Source organism: Stegodyphus dumicola, chromosome 6, assembly GCF_044657685.1.
Source record: "Stegodyphus dumicola isolate Sdum_Otavi_A_Nest chromosome 6, ASM4465768v1".
Taxonomy (NCBI): domain Eukaryota; kingdom Metazoa; phylum Arthropoda; class Arachnida; order Araneae; family Eresidae; genus Stegodyphus; species Stegodyphus dumicola.
In genome coordinates this window covers 202,265,189-202,278,278 of record NC_140773.1, presented here as the reverse complement: position 1 = coordinate 202,278,278, position 13,090 = coordinate 202,265,189, and the positions used below count along the sequence as shown (strand labels likewise).

The 13,090-nt window shown below is 33.7% G+C and overlaps 1 protein-coding gene and 1 pseudogene across 3 annotated transcripts in view; both read left to right on the top strand.

The window, feature by feature from the left end:
• LOC118185036 (uncharacterized) overlaps positions 1 to 13,090 on the top strand; it is a 32,660-nt gene that overhangs the window by 14,124 nt on the left and 5,446 nt on the right. For all 3 annotated transcript variants that reach the window (XM_085819356.1, XM_085819355.1, XM_085819357.1), the window contains one exon: positions 582 to 715. In XM_085819356.1, coding sequence (XP_085675482.1) covers positions 582 to 715 — 134 coding nt within the window. The remainder of the gene's footprint in view (positions 1 to 581; positions 716 to 13,090) is intronic.
• On the top strand, positions 3,568 to 4,384 carry LOC146996939 (uncharacterized; annotated as a pseudogene).

Below are 13,090 nucleotides of genomic sequence, written 5' to 3'. Positions count from 1 at the left end.
CCTTTTCAAAAAAATGTTAGTTTACCAATATTTTTAAATTGAAGTTTTTTTTTAAAATATATTGTGCTGGTCCAAATTTCACTGAAAATGTCTAAATTCCCAAAGGTCTAAATTTCATTGCAAATGTAATCAAAGAAAAAATAAACTCTTAAAAAAAATGCTGAATTGGGGTTAAAAGGGAACAATACATAGACTTATTGCTAGGTAAATCCTATATAATCTACTTATTGCTTTCAACCCTCTGGGAATATAGAAATCATTCGTAAATACTTTTAGCATTGAGATTTATATATTTTGCTAAACGTTTTCAATTAAAAATTCTGATTTTTTCAAAATGTGCTTTTACGGGTACGCTAGGGGAGCGGGAATTTCTAAGTCCTTGAGAAAAGTAGCTGTTCATTAATAACTGCATTTTAGTGAAATGCTTTTCTATTTTGTTGATTGTTTAGTTATCAGAAAATTCAGTTAAATAATTAAATGAAAATTCTGAAAATTTATATGTTGTTTGTTACGTGTTTTCTTCATATTAAATTTTGACTGTTAATATAAAATTATTTTCCTTTGAATATATTTTATTTCAGGAGGAAAATAATCTTGTACAAGGTAGATTATCAAAATTAATTGATGAACACAAAACCTTACAAGACCAGTATGAAAGGCTAACAAGTATCTTTGAACAAAAGGAGATTGGCAGGAATGAAGATTCTAATATAAAGTAAATAATAATTATTTTAACTGTTTCAAATTGAAGTTTTTAAGTTTTTATTCTATGTAATTTCATTATTGCATTCTATATTTCTTTGCATATAAATATTTTGCTTTTAGTATATAAAAGACATATTGATAATAATAGGATTTTTGAATCTGCACTCAAAAGTATTTTACTGTTTTCACATTTCGACATGCAATTTTACTCTTATTATCTTATTGTATTTATTTTAGCAGACTGGTGTCTTATTTAGATTCCAATATATTTTTAATATGCATTATCTTACTATCTGAATCAGAACTCACCAATTCCTCAGGGGCTCACTTTTTGTGATTACAGGTGTGGCAGTCCTGTGGTACTCTAGCCCTTCAGGGGGTCTTCTTCTTGGTGAGATGAATGTTGCAATCCTGCAGCCCCAGTGATCTATCATCTATCTCCTTTCCTCTTGGCTGGAACTTTTCCCCTTCTCTTTTCCCTTGTGGTTTTTCTCTTCGTAGGTTGGGGTTCTTCCTCAGATGCTATTACAGCTTTTGGATTTAGCTTCGAGTGGTGAGAAAACTGCCTACATGCCTGCCGTGCGTGGAGACCTGTGTCTCTGGAAAGGAGGGTCCTGGTACTTGAGGGGTGAGGTATTGTCCCCAATATGTTGCTTTGGCCCCTGCTTCAGCTAAACGGGAGACACGGGCATCAGTCGGCTGGTGACTAATCCTTGTATCAGTGGCTTGGGTATAAGCTCTTGGAAGTACTTGCTTTTGGAAAAGCCAGCTGTGGGTCTTCAGTTTCCGTATAGACCCGGTTAACTCTAGTGCAGGATTCTGTGTCTCCTTGTTGGGTTTTACGGTGCGTGGGATCGCCAGGTCTGAATCAAATTTATTTCAAATATGGCTACAATAAATAAACCTAGTTCCTCATAAAATATAATAAATTCAAATAAAAAAATAAAAACTAGTGAAAATGCGAATTTAAATGCAAATATGCCTTCTCCTGGTTTTCTACTAGTAAGTGGTGCACCAGGTGAACTACAAACCTTCTTTTGGTTTCAGAGGAGATGTTTGTAACTGAGCTCTCAGATCAGAAAGTCTGTGCTGCTAGGTGGATCAGGATGCATAAAGAGGGTAAAAGTTGATTGGTACAAAACATGAAATCCTCACTTTCATTTTGCCAGATCTGCCAAAAAGTGTTAAGGCCAGTTATCTTAACCGCCTAGTTAAGACCCTGCATTCCTAACCCCCATGTGATGTTTCTAGTGCTAGTGTTTTGACTACTCAAAGATATCATGCCGTGAAAAACCAACATGTACACGCTGCTCTGTCGAGGATTACGGCATTGATACGTGCACTGCTGTGCCACTGTGTGTTAACTGCAAAGGGGAACATACAGCTTTCTCACGATCCTGTCCCAAGTGGAAAATATAGAAAGAGGTGCAGGTTGTCAAAGTTACAAAAAAACATCTCATATGAAGTTAGAAGACTGGTTTCTAAAAGCCAGTCCCGTCGAAATGTCACTTTTGCTAATGCAGTGAAATCTGTCTAATCAGTAGCCACCCAAACCATTACCCTCATTCCAGAAAAAAAGCCATCCACAATCATTCAAAAAATAAGTATGATATCTAGTACTAGCACAGAACAAACTAATCAAAAAAAGAACAAATAAATTTTTTAAAACCAGAAGGTGAAATAGGAAAACAACCAAAATCTCATCTGAGGAGCACAGGCTCATTAGATAGTATGTGTTCTGAGGATTTTAATTCTGATATGGATGTAGAAGCAGAAATGGATATTCCAAAACAGCTTTTGCCCCATAAAACAAAAAAGCAGCGTAGACATAAAGTTCATAATGGCTACTCTGTTGCCGAGGATTTAACACAAATCTTGTCAGTCTTGAAGATCTAACCGAAAATCATCATCCAGTCTGCTTTGTAACACAAGAAACACTCCTAAAACCTAAGCAAGATATTAAGCTTCGAAGGTATTCTTTTATTAGAACAAATAGGATTTGTAATGTTCATGTCAGCTGTGGTGTAGGTCTCTTGATATTGCTTGACTATCCTTCAAGTATGCTTCCTCTTTCGACCTCCCTCCAAGCTGTTGTGGTATAGGTTCATATTCGGAAGCTGATTTCAGTATATTCAATATACATGCTTCCCAATGATCACATAGAGCAGCAGGACCTGGATTGGTTAAAAGAACAGTTGCCTGAACCTTGTATCCTCCTTGGTGACTTTGACAGCCACAATCCTCTTTGGGGAAGTAAAAATAAAAACTCGCAAGGTAGGCCAATCATCATCGATCATTCTCTTTGCCTCCTTAATAATGGAAAAGGTACTTACTTTCACCATCTCACGAGGGCATTTCACAGCATTGATCTCGCAATCTATTCACCAGCTCTGTTTCCTTTTTGCAAAATGAATGTAGGAAATGATTTGCATAACAGCGACCATTTTCCCATTTCTGTTACATTTACGTATAAAGACATAATGCCTATTTCTAGAACTCCACGTTTTATATTGGAGAAAGCAGATTGGGACCTCTTTTCCCTCTGTGCAGAACTCACTGAGGACATGGTGAATGATGTGCCTATTGATAGTGGTGTAGCCAATCAGCAAGAGGTGCAACAACACCTGCCCTGTTATGTCACAACTTCTGTCTCACCTCACAGCCTGTTTTAGGCCAGCGCCGTTGGAGTGAAAGGATCACTACGCAATGCTCCCAGTACTAGTGTCATTCCTGTGTGTGTAATAAAATGTATTTTTATATCAATTCTGTTTCATTCAATTATGGAGTCAGATCAACCCATACCACTCATCAATGGTAATCATCCTTCAATGGTGACCTTAGGACAAAAAATCCTTTACAGTAATGGATACTTCTGGTTTTGATTCTTCCCGCTGGCTCGTGTTCCACCTGAAAAATGGCCGAATCCTAACTTCTGCTGTGGAGATTCCACCTTTTATTCATGTTAATCCATCTCTTTGGTTTCACATGTTGGAATCTACTTTTGAACTAGCAGCTCTCAAACCGATAACGGAGCAAAAGACAAAATTTAGCTACTTTGTAGCTCACTTACCAGCTAATATTACAACTGTTGTTTGTGATGTCATCATTCAGTGTGACAATGTCAACCTATATGATGATCTGAAATCAAAAGTTATAGAAAGATGTTCAGAATCCAAGACTCGGGCGATTCGTCGGCTGCTAGCAGGTAAAAGATAGAAAACCTAGCGAACTTCTCCACATGATGAAACATCGCGCAGAGAATCACAACATAGATGATTCACTTTTATTTGAGCTCTTTAATCAAGCGATGCCTGTTCCTGTTCAAACTATTTTAGCTTCCATCTCTCCTATTACTTAGGACAAAGCTGCAGAAGTAGCTGATCAAATGTTAGCTATCAACAACACAAATATATCCACCATCATCTCTAACAATGAATCTTCTTTGGCGAATGCCATCTGTTCTTCAGCTCAACTTTGTGAAGAAATCAAAGCTCTTCAAAAAGAAATGTCCGAAATTCATCGTTCCAGGAGTTCATCTCGTACCAATTTTGCTGGCCGCAAATGTTCCAAATCGCATGATAAAAAATTTTGTGCTGGTATCATGGAAAATTCAAGGCTAATGCAAAAAAAGTGCATTTCTCCATGCTCATATAAAGGAAACTTGAAAACAGAAGAGTAGAGGCGACTGACTTTTCCCATCCTCATACATCGCGTCATCTTTTCATTAGTGACCAATCGACAGGTAGGTGTTTTCTAATAGATTCAGGGAGTGATGCCAGTTTAATTGTTGCAAATAAATCTGAACTGAAGGCACCAGTACTCCAAACTTTTCGTGCTGCTAATGGTTCGTCCATTAATGTGTATGATTTCAAAACAATAACTGTTAATTTTGGTTTAAGACACAATTTTACTTTCTCTTTTTATATTTGTAATGTTACATGCTCGATCATAGGTGCAGATTTTTTATATTATTTTAACTTATCTCCTGATTTATGTAACAAGCATCTAATTCATTAAACAAAAAATTTTAAAGTACCTGCCAAATTAAATACTTGTAATATTTTTTCTGTAAAATCTTGTGTTGATAATGCATTTAGTAAAATATTGTTACAATATCCTGATATTGCTAAGTTATCGGATCCCAGTCAACCTGTGCAGCACAATGCTGCGCATTATATAAATACTAAAGGTCCTCCAGTTGCTGCTAAATCTAGATGGTTAGCTCCTGACCGCCTCAAAATTGCAAAAGCTGAATTTCAATGCATGATTCAATTGAGTCATATGAAACCTTCAAAAAGCTCCTATTCATCGCCCTTGCACATGATGCCCAAGAAAGGGTCTGTTGAATGGAGACCTGTTGTCGACTATAGATCTCTTACTGAACAAACTGTTAAAGGAAAATATCCCATTCCTTGCATAGCTGATTTTACCTCAGAATTATATGGTAAACATCTGTTTAGTCACATTGATCTTGTAAAAGCGTATCACCAAAGTCCCATAAATCTGGATGATGTACACTGCTCAAAAAAAAAAAAAAAAAAAAAAGGGACAGTGCTATATGTCCTGTTCTACTGGGCCGATTGACAAAATTCATTTTTCAGGATTGCGTTTTTCATGTCTCGAAAGCGCGACTTAGGATATATATTAGATTTATATATATCACTATTCTAACATAGGTATTTTGACACAAAATCGGACTTTTTCTGAAATAACATACCAATTTTTTTCCATATTTCGATTCTACGGCTCAAATTATGCCAGAATACCAAGTTTTGTAAAAATCGTACAACTAGTTTTTAAAATATTAGCTCTCAAAATTTTAGCTCCTCAATGTTAATTGAATTTGGCAAATATTTATTAATATCTCTTTTTTTACTAAACTTTTTTTATTTTTTCTCTCAAATTTTGAAATTTAGGTTCATTCCAAATAAAATTTACCCATTTTTTGTGTTTTATTTTTTAAATTTCTATTTTAAATAATTTTTATAAATTTTTCAAAAAAAATTTTGAATTATAACCTATAAAATTTATACCATCATCATAAAGTAGGTGTATTTTTAAGCATATCTGCAAAAAATTAGACTTTTTTATTCAAAATTTTGTAAGATATACACGAATTTACATATTTTCGCGTTTTGAAGTTTGGCATCTTTTTTTTGAGCGATAATAACGCCAAATGTGGTCTATGGATTTTTGTTACACTGAATTGCCACAGCTATTTTTAACCTTAAATTTCAAGTAAAATTTTACGGAGAATTAATTATATGAAATTTTTTCCCACAATAAGGTGTAATAAATATTTATTAATACTATATGAAAATCTATTTTTTAAATTATAGATGATATTATTCAAATTTTTAACAATTTTTTTTAATTTCTCTCTTTTTTCCTTTTTTAAAAAAATAAGAGTACGTTTTTCTAAGAGTAAATTTTTACCTTCGGCGTTTTATCGTCTGCTACTTTACTTCGTTTAAATCGAATTGTCTAAAACTGAGAATTTTCGTTTAATGTTTATTTGAATTTAATGAAAATATTTTATGACATTAACTGCATAATTTATTTCTAAACAAACTGTTGCTTTTGAAGTGGCTGAAAGAGCGGCAGATACTATCATCCATATTTTTAAAGCATAGTATATTTTTATAGAAATATAAGATTTTGAATAATCATTTTTATAAAAGTCAAATTATGATATAAACATACAACCCTGTAGAGACTGAATTAATGGAAGTTCAATGGTTATGTAGAAATGATCTGCAGCTACTTAATGGCTGGATAAGTCAGCAGATTCTGTGGACAAGCAAGAATAATTATATAAACGACACCCAACATTCTGTATTTTTGTATTTAATGTCAATTTAATCTGTAAAAATGTATTTTTGTGCGTAGCTTATTTTCATTATATCCTTAAAATTCTAATTTAGAATGTAATTGTCAAGAACTGAATCCTAATCATCAGTAATATAATAAGTAATTATTATGGTTATTAATAAATCCTTCTTATAAAGTAATTGCAAATATTTCAAAAAACTTTCTGTCTGAATGCAAATATTTTTCTATGCAAAATTTTTAATTTATATTAATCAAGACTGCACACGATATTATTTATTTGCACTTCAATTTTTACCGTCAGCTCTAGTAGAAGTTACAAATCAATTATATTTAATTAAGGATTGGATTGGATTATTTAATTATGGCAAAGCACACGAGGGCTATCTGCCTAAAGGGAGGGATGCTTTCGTGGAGGACTTTCTAAGGTAAACTGGCTCGTATACACATGGGAAAAACCACTAAAACGCCCATGCAGCCAGCCCGTTCGTGGGATTCGAACTTCCGACCGAACTACCAGTGCTCAGCGTCTTTACCACTCGGCTGCTAGTGGGCTATTTAATTAAGGAATGACCATCTAAATTTGGAAATCGCGCTTAAACTAGGTTAGTTGGTTATTTGAACATAGAAAGAATATGGGAGCTATTTGGTTAAGATGCTTTCATAGAGAACCTTTGTAAAGAGAACCTAGAAAACTATGAAAACCAACCATGCAAAACCCTGGGTTAGACTTCGCAACAAACAGTTAGTATTTAACAATCTTCAAATGCAAGGCAACTGGTGAGGCTCCAATTAAATCTCCAATTTAATATTTTATGTGTAAATATTTAAAATATTGTTGTATACTTAGACACAAAAAGCAGAACTACCAAGCCGTAGTGCAAATGAATATTCATTTTCTTTTCCAATAATTGTATTCACTTAATATTCTTGGAATACGAGCTAAAGATGGAACGTTCTCGGAAGATTAAAGAAGTGTTTAAATCCAGTGATATAAGGTTTGTCTTAGAAGCTCAGGATCAAAACGATTGTGCAATTGCCCCATTAGTTGACTTGTAAATGGTTGTGAATTAAGCAGATGACTTTTAATCTTACGTTTTCAGTCAGACAACGTATTCCAAATGTTTTGTATTGCATAATAATGCATCTTTTCATTATTCAATAACCAGTTGGAGAAACGCTTGTGTTCCGAAAATAAGTATGTGTACTCAATCGTCCTGCATGTTTTTCAAATTTGTCTTCTTGTGATTTTTTTTCTTTCCCAAAAACTAAAGTTGCTTCTCAAAGGAAAGTTTTTTGATATTGAAGAGACAAAAGGAGTATGACATCTATTTTTAGAGGCATGTCAAAAACAGATCTCTACAAGCCTTCTCTTCCATTACATGTTGTGCAGTCAGACAAAAAGTTGCATCAGCGTAAATTCTATAATCTATTTTTATTACACTCTGATTACTTTACTAACAAAAAGTGAATATATACTAAATCTTTTACATCAGCTTAAGTAATTCGGAATTTTTGACGGAATTGTTGTCGGAACTAGGACTTAGAAGATAGGTCATATTGAATATTTCGATAATCCAATAAATTCAAGGTCGAAGTTTCAATATTTTATTTTCAGAAGGAGGGGAATTTTTTTCAGTTTTGTTCCATTATCCTAAGTATATTTGCTTCGATTCTTTATTTTTTCTATAAAAGCGGAAATCTTACGCATGGTATACATATAATGCATAGCTTCAATTAAAATTTAATAATATACAGGGTTTTTATAATTAAAGTTCCACATTGAAACGGTCATAAAACAAAAACTACTGGATCAAATGTTATCAAACCTGGTAATCGTGTAAAAGAGATCATAGGAATTTATTTTCCGTGAAAAAAGGGAAGTTCCAAACCTCACCACCAGGGGGAAAATGGCGCTGTATGCAATATTTTTAAACGAAATATGGGTCGGAATCTAACTTAACCTTTTGTTACACGGGTTTAACATGTTGCATACCCTTAAGAAACTTTGAAGTAGGCAAATTACCATTTAAAAGCGTTGAATTCAATAAAAGTCGAGTGCGCCATCTGTGTAAGTGAGAAATTCGTCCGTGAAAACCACGAATTAGCGATTAGAAAATGTGAGATCGCAAATCACTCGCACAAGTGCGTACAATCTGGAAATCGTTTTCTTACAGATCGCTAATTTGTAATTTTTGAATCCTGAATTCGGCACTAAAACATGAAGATACTGATTCAAAACGCTTTTAATCGATTTGGGCCAAAGAAATCCCTCATGTTATCTATCTAGTTCAATTGCATTCTCCTACTGCATTCGATTGCATAGCAGTCATTCCACACTGTTTAGTGTCGAATGACAGTTAGTTTTATAACTGAACACTTTTTCTCTGAAGAGCAGGCGACAGCTGGACCACTGTGATTGCAGCTCACTTAGAGTCAATGTTAAAATGTTTTGTGGTACATGAAGTGCATGGAACTGCAGTAACATGGCATTTTAGATACTACGATTTTTATGCAGGGCCAGGCCCCACCTCACGTGTGTCGCACAGTTACTTAGGAAACATTTCACGAATGAACGTCTTATACGCCAACACTTCCCCTCTTCCCACTAGACCTCAACCTCTGTGACTTTTAGCTATGGGGTTTTCTCAAAAGTACTGTTTATGGTGATAATCTAAACAATTTGGCAGAAATGAAAAATGTTAAACACTGACATGTCCGTAACATTCCTCCCGATATGCTAAGAGCTGCTGTTGAGAATACAGTAACAGGATTTAACATGCTTTCGGAAAATGCTAGACGCTACATTGAACATGCTTTGTAACACGTTTCGGAAAATATTAAACACATTTTAAGCAGATGTTTTCGTGTCTTATTTCATTTAAGAATCTTGTATACAGCATCATTTTCCCCCTGGTGATGAGTTTTTTTAACTATTTTTTCCTTGCTGAAAATAAATTCTCATAACCTCCTTTACACGATTCCCAAGTTTGATAACATTTGGTACGGTAGTTTTCCTTTTATGACCATTTCAAATTGGAACTTTAATTATAACCACCATGTAAATTAAACTTTAAAAATTTTACAGTTTGGTTCAAGTCCCAGCTTTAAAAATATATATATAAATATAATCTTTTATATTAATCCTCTTAGAAAGAAAGTTTTAAGAAGCTAATTTTTCTCTCGCGTTATAGATTGTATAAAAAAACATGATCTTTAATATGATTTAGATTGTTTCAGCCGATATAAGAATCGGGTCACTCGGTGGTACAGAATTAACCCTGCTGGACTGTTTTATTTCTTTGTCATTTAGCAAAAATCTTTTAATTAAAATATTTATCCTTTGGACTTCGCTTTTTTTTATTTATAGTTAAAATGACTAGAAAAGCTGTCTTCAGCTGAAATGCAATTCATGTAATTGATATTTTAAAAAATTGACAAGAAAGCAAAATTTATGGAAGTCTAGCAATCGCAAAATCTTAATTTTCTTGTGTGTGCACTTAACTGTAGAAGGAAAGAAGAAAATTAGGGAGAAAAATAAGCAAAAATTTGCAGGGAAATTTGGCTGTCAGACATACCAAGATGTTTCAAAAAGTTGGACGCTTTTGAAGATACTTTCAGGATACTTCAATGAATTTAGGTGTTCAAAGAAAAAACACTTGGACGTGTACACCAGCAAATACCATTAATTGAGCTTGTGGTTAACAGAAAAGACAATATCTGAAGATTCAGGAGTTTATCCAGTGATGTATGTGGATGTCACCTAAAGAAGTTTTTTTTTTCCTCCTGGTGAAACAGCGGCCGAGCGATAAAGTCACTGAACGCTGGTAAGTTCTGTCCGAGGTCTGAATCCCGCGAACGGGCTGGCTGCTTGAGCATTTTCGTGGTTTTCCCCATGTGCAACGTGTATGCCAGCCAGTTCCCCTTAGAAAGTCCTCCACGAAGGCATCCCTCCCCATAGGCAGATAGCCCTAGTGTGCTTTGTCATAATTAAATAAACCAAAAACCTCTTGATGAAACCAGTTTTTCCTTTCATCTCATACCTTCAAAATGTTTAGCCTCTAAAGACTGATAAAGACTCTGATCAAATATTGATGAAATGGATTGAATTGAATTATTAAGTTACGTCAAAGCAGGGCTATCTGCTTAAAAGGAAGGATGCCTTTGTGAAGAACTTTTTAAGGGAAATCAGCTGGCATACACGGTACACATGAGAAAATCCACAAAAACGCCCATGCAACCAGCCTGTTTACCAGGATTCGAACCCCGGAGTGAACTATCAGTGTTCAGCGACTTTACCGCTCGGCCGTTTGTGGGCCTTTATGAAATGGAAGGCGATAACTTAATTTAAAATGATTGTCAGAAATATCAAGATATTTCGAAAATTTGGATACTTTTTAATATACTTGCGGAATGCCTAAAGAAAAAGAGCAAGAATAAAGTAGAATGAAGAAAAAGAGCAAGAATAAAGTAGAATGCCTGAAGAAAAAGAGAACAAAAATACATTTTACGGTAAAATTTAGTATTTGTATTTTTTTTTTAAATTTAAAACTTTTTAATCTTATGAAATTTGATTTTTACGATTTAAAAAATAAAATATTTGACTAAAATATGAATAACATTTAAGAAGCCAAATATAGGATAAAATTGTGTAAAGCAATGGGCACAATGATAAAACTGTTTAAAGCAGTGTATGCAAGTCATCCTAAGTTAAAATGTCGCAATCCTAAGTTAAATGTCTCTCTTATTTATATATATCTTTTCTGAACGGAACATTGAAAGGCGTGTTAACTGTGCTTTACTGTATTTTCTCTTTTAATATATGCAGTTTTCAAACGCATCGTAGTCTGGGTTATAAAGTATTCCTCCGAAAGAAACGCAATTCAAATAAATAAAATCAAATTCTGGAAAATTTATATTAATAAATATATTTAAAATGCTCAATTCGAAGGAATAATTAGAAAATTTTAAAACAATTATCTGAAGAGACAATGCAACACAAACAATTAAAATAAAAATTAAGAATTTAAAAATTACCTAAAATAATAACTATGACAAAAAATATATATAAAGAAAATTATTTGAAAAAATTAAATGCTGCACCTTTATTTACGCAGTTCGAATAGGTAAGTAGAAATTTTTAAAATAGTTATTCGAAAAAAAACCATGCAACTTAAACAATTAAAATGAAATTCAAAAAAGAAAAAATTACTTAAAATAATAAGTTATAATTAAAAATATAATATAAAGAATATTATTTGGAAAAAAGGAATAATGGTGACTTTTTTTCCACTCACGGTAAAGGAAACTAGGTTGCCATATATTAAGAAGTTTGCCAAGTGAACTATTCTTGGCACAAACTGACAAAAAAGTGCCAACATAAATTTGTGAATTTCTCCGTAAATTTCACTCCAAATTTTACAAAATTTCATATTTAGGCGTAATTTGAGTCGTAGAATCGAAATATGTAAAAAAATTGGTATGTTATTTCAGAAAAAGTCCGATTTTGTGTCAAAATACCTATGTTAGAATAGTGCTATATATAAATCTAATATATATCCTAAGTCGTGCTTTCGAGATATGAAGAACGCAATTTGAATTTTGTCAATCACCCCAGTAGATCGGGAGATATAGGACTGTCCCATTTTTTTTTTTTTTTTTTTTTGAGCAGAGTACATAAAACAGCTATATGTACTCTTTTTGGTTTGTTTGAGAATGCTGTTTAGTCTTTGTAATGCTTCCTTAACCTTTTAACGGATTATTGATGACGTCACTAGAGACTTGCCTTTTGTTTATGCATTTATTAATGATTTACTTGTAGCTTCTAACAATGAACAAGAACATTTATAACATTCGAACCTACTATTTTCTAAACTTCAGGAATATGGTTTATGTATAAATGTAGAAAAATGCCAATTTGGTCAATCTACTATAGATTTCCTAGGATTTTAAGTTATCAGGTGAAGGAATTAAACCCCTCCCTGATTATGTAAAATGCATCCTAGATTTTCCTCAGCCCGAGACTCTCACACAATTACGCCGAGTCTTAGGTATATTTAATTTTTATAGACGTTGTATTCCCAAAGCTGCTTCCCCTTCTACACCCTTAGTTGAATTCCTTGAAGGCGACACAAATAAAAAGAGACATCCTTGTTCCAAAGCTTCTACTGAGCAATTACAATGGGACAATGAAGCAACACTCCCTTCAAAGCGTCTAAGGAAGCTATCGCTAAAACAACCCTCTTACGGCATCCCATGCCCTGTGCACAATTAAGTCTATGGGTCAATGCATCTGATGTAGCAATCGACGGCTCACTTATGCAAATTGTTAAACAACAGTGGGGACCTATAGCTTTCTATTCAGCTAAACTAAGTAAATCTTAAAGGAATTAGTCCACTTAAAATGAAATGTCCACTTAAAAATGTCCACTTAAATGTCCGCTTAGAATTTCTTCACTGAAGAATACATAGCATAGAGTTCACGGTCGTAAACCGTGAACTCTATGCTATGTATTCTTCAGTGAAGAAAGTCAGGCACATGCTTGAAGGGAGAAAT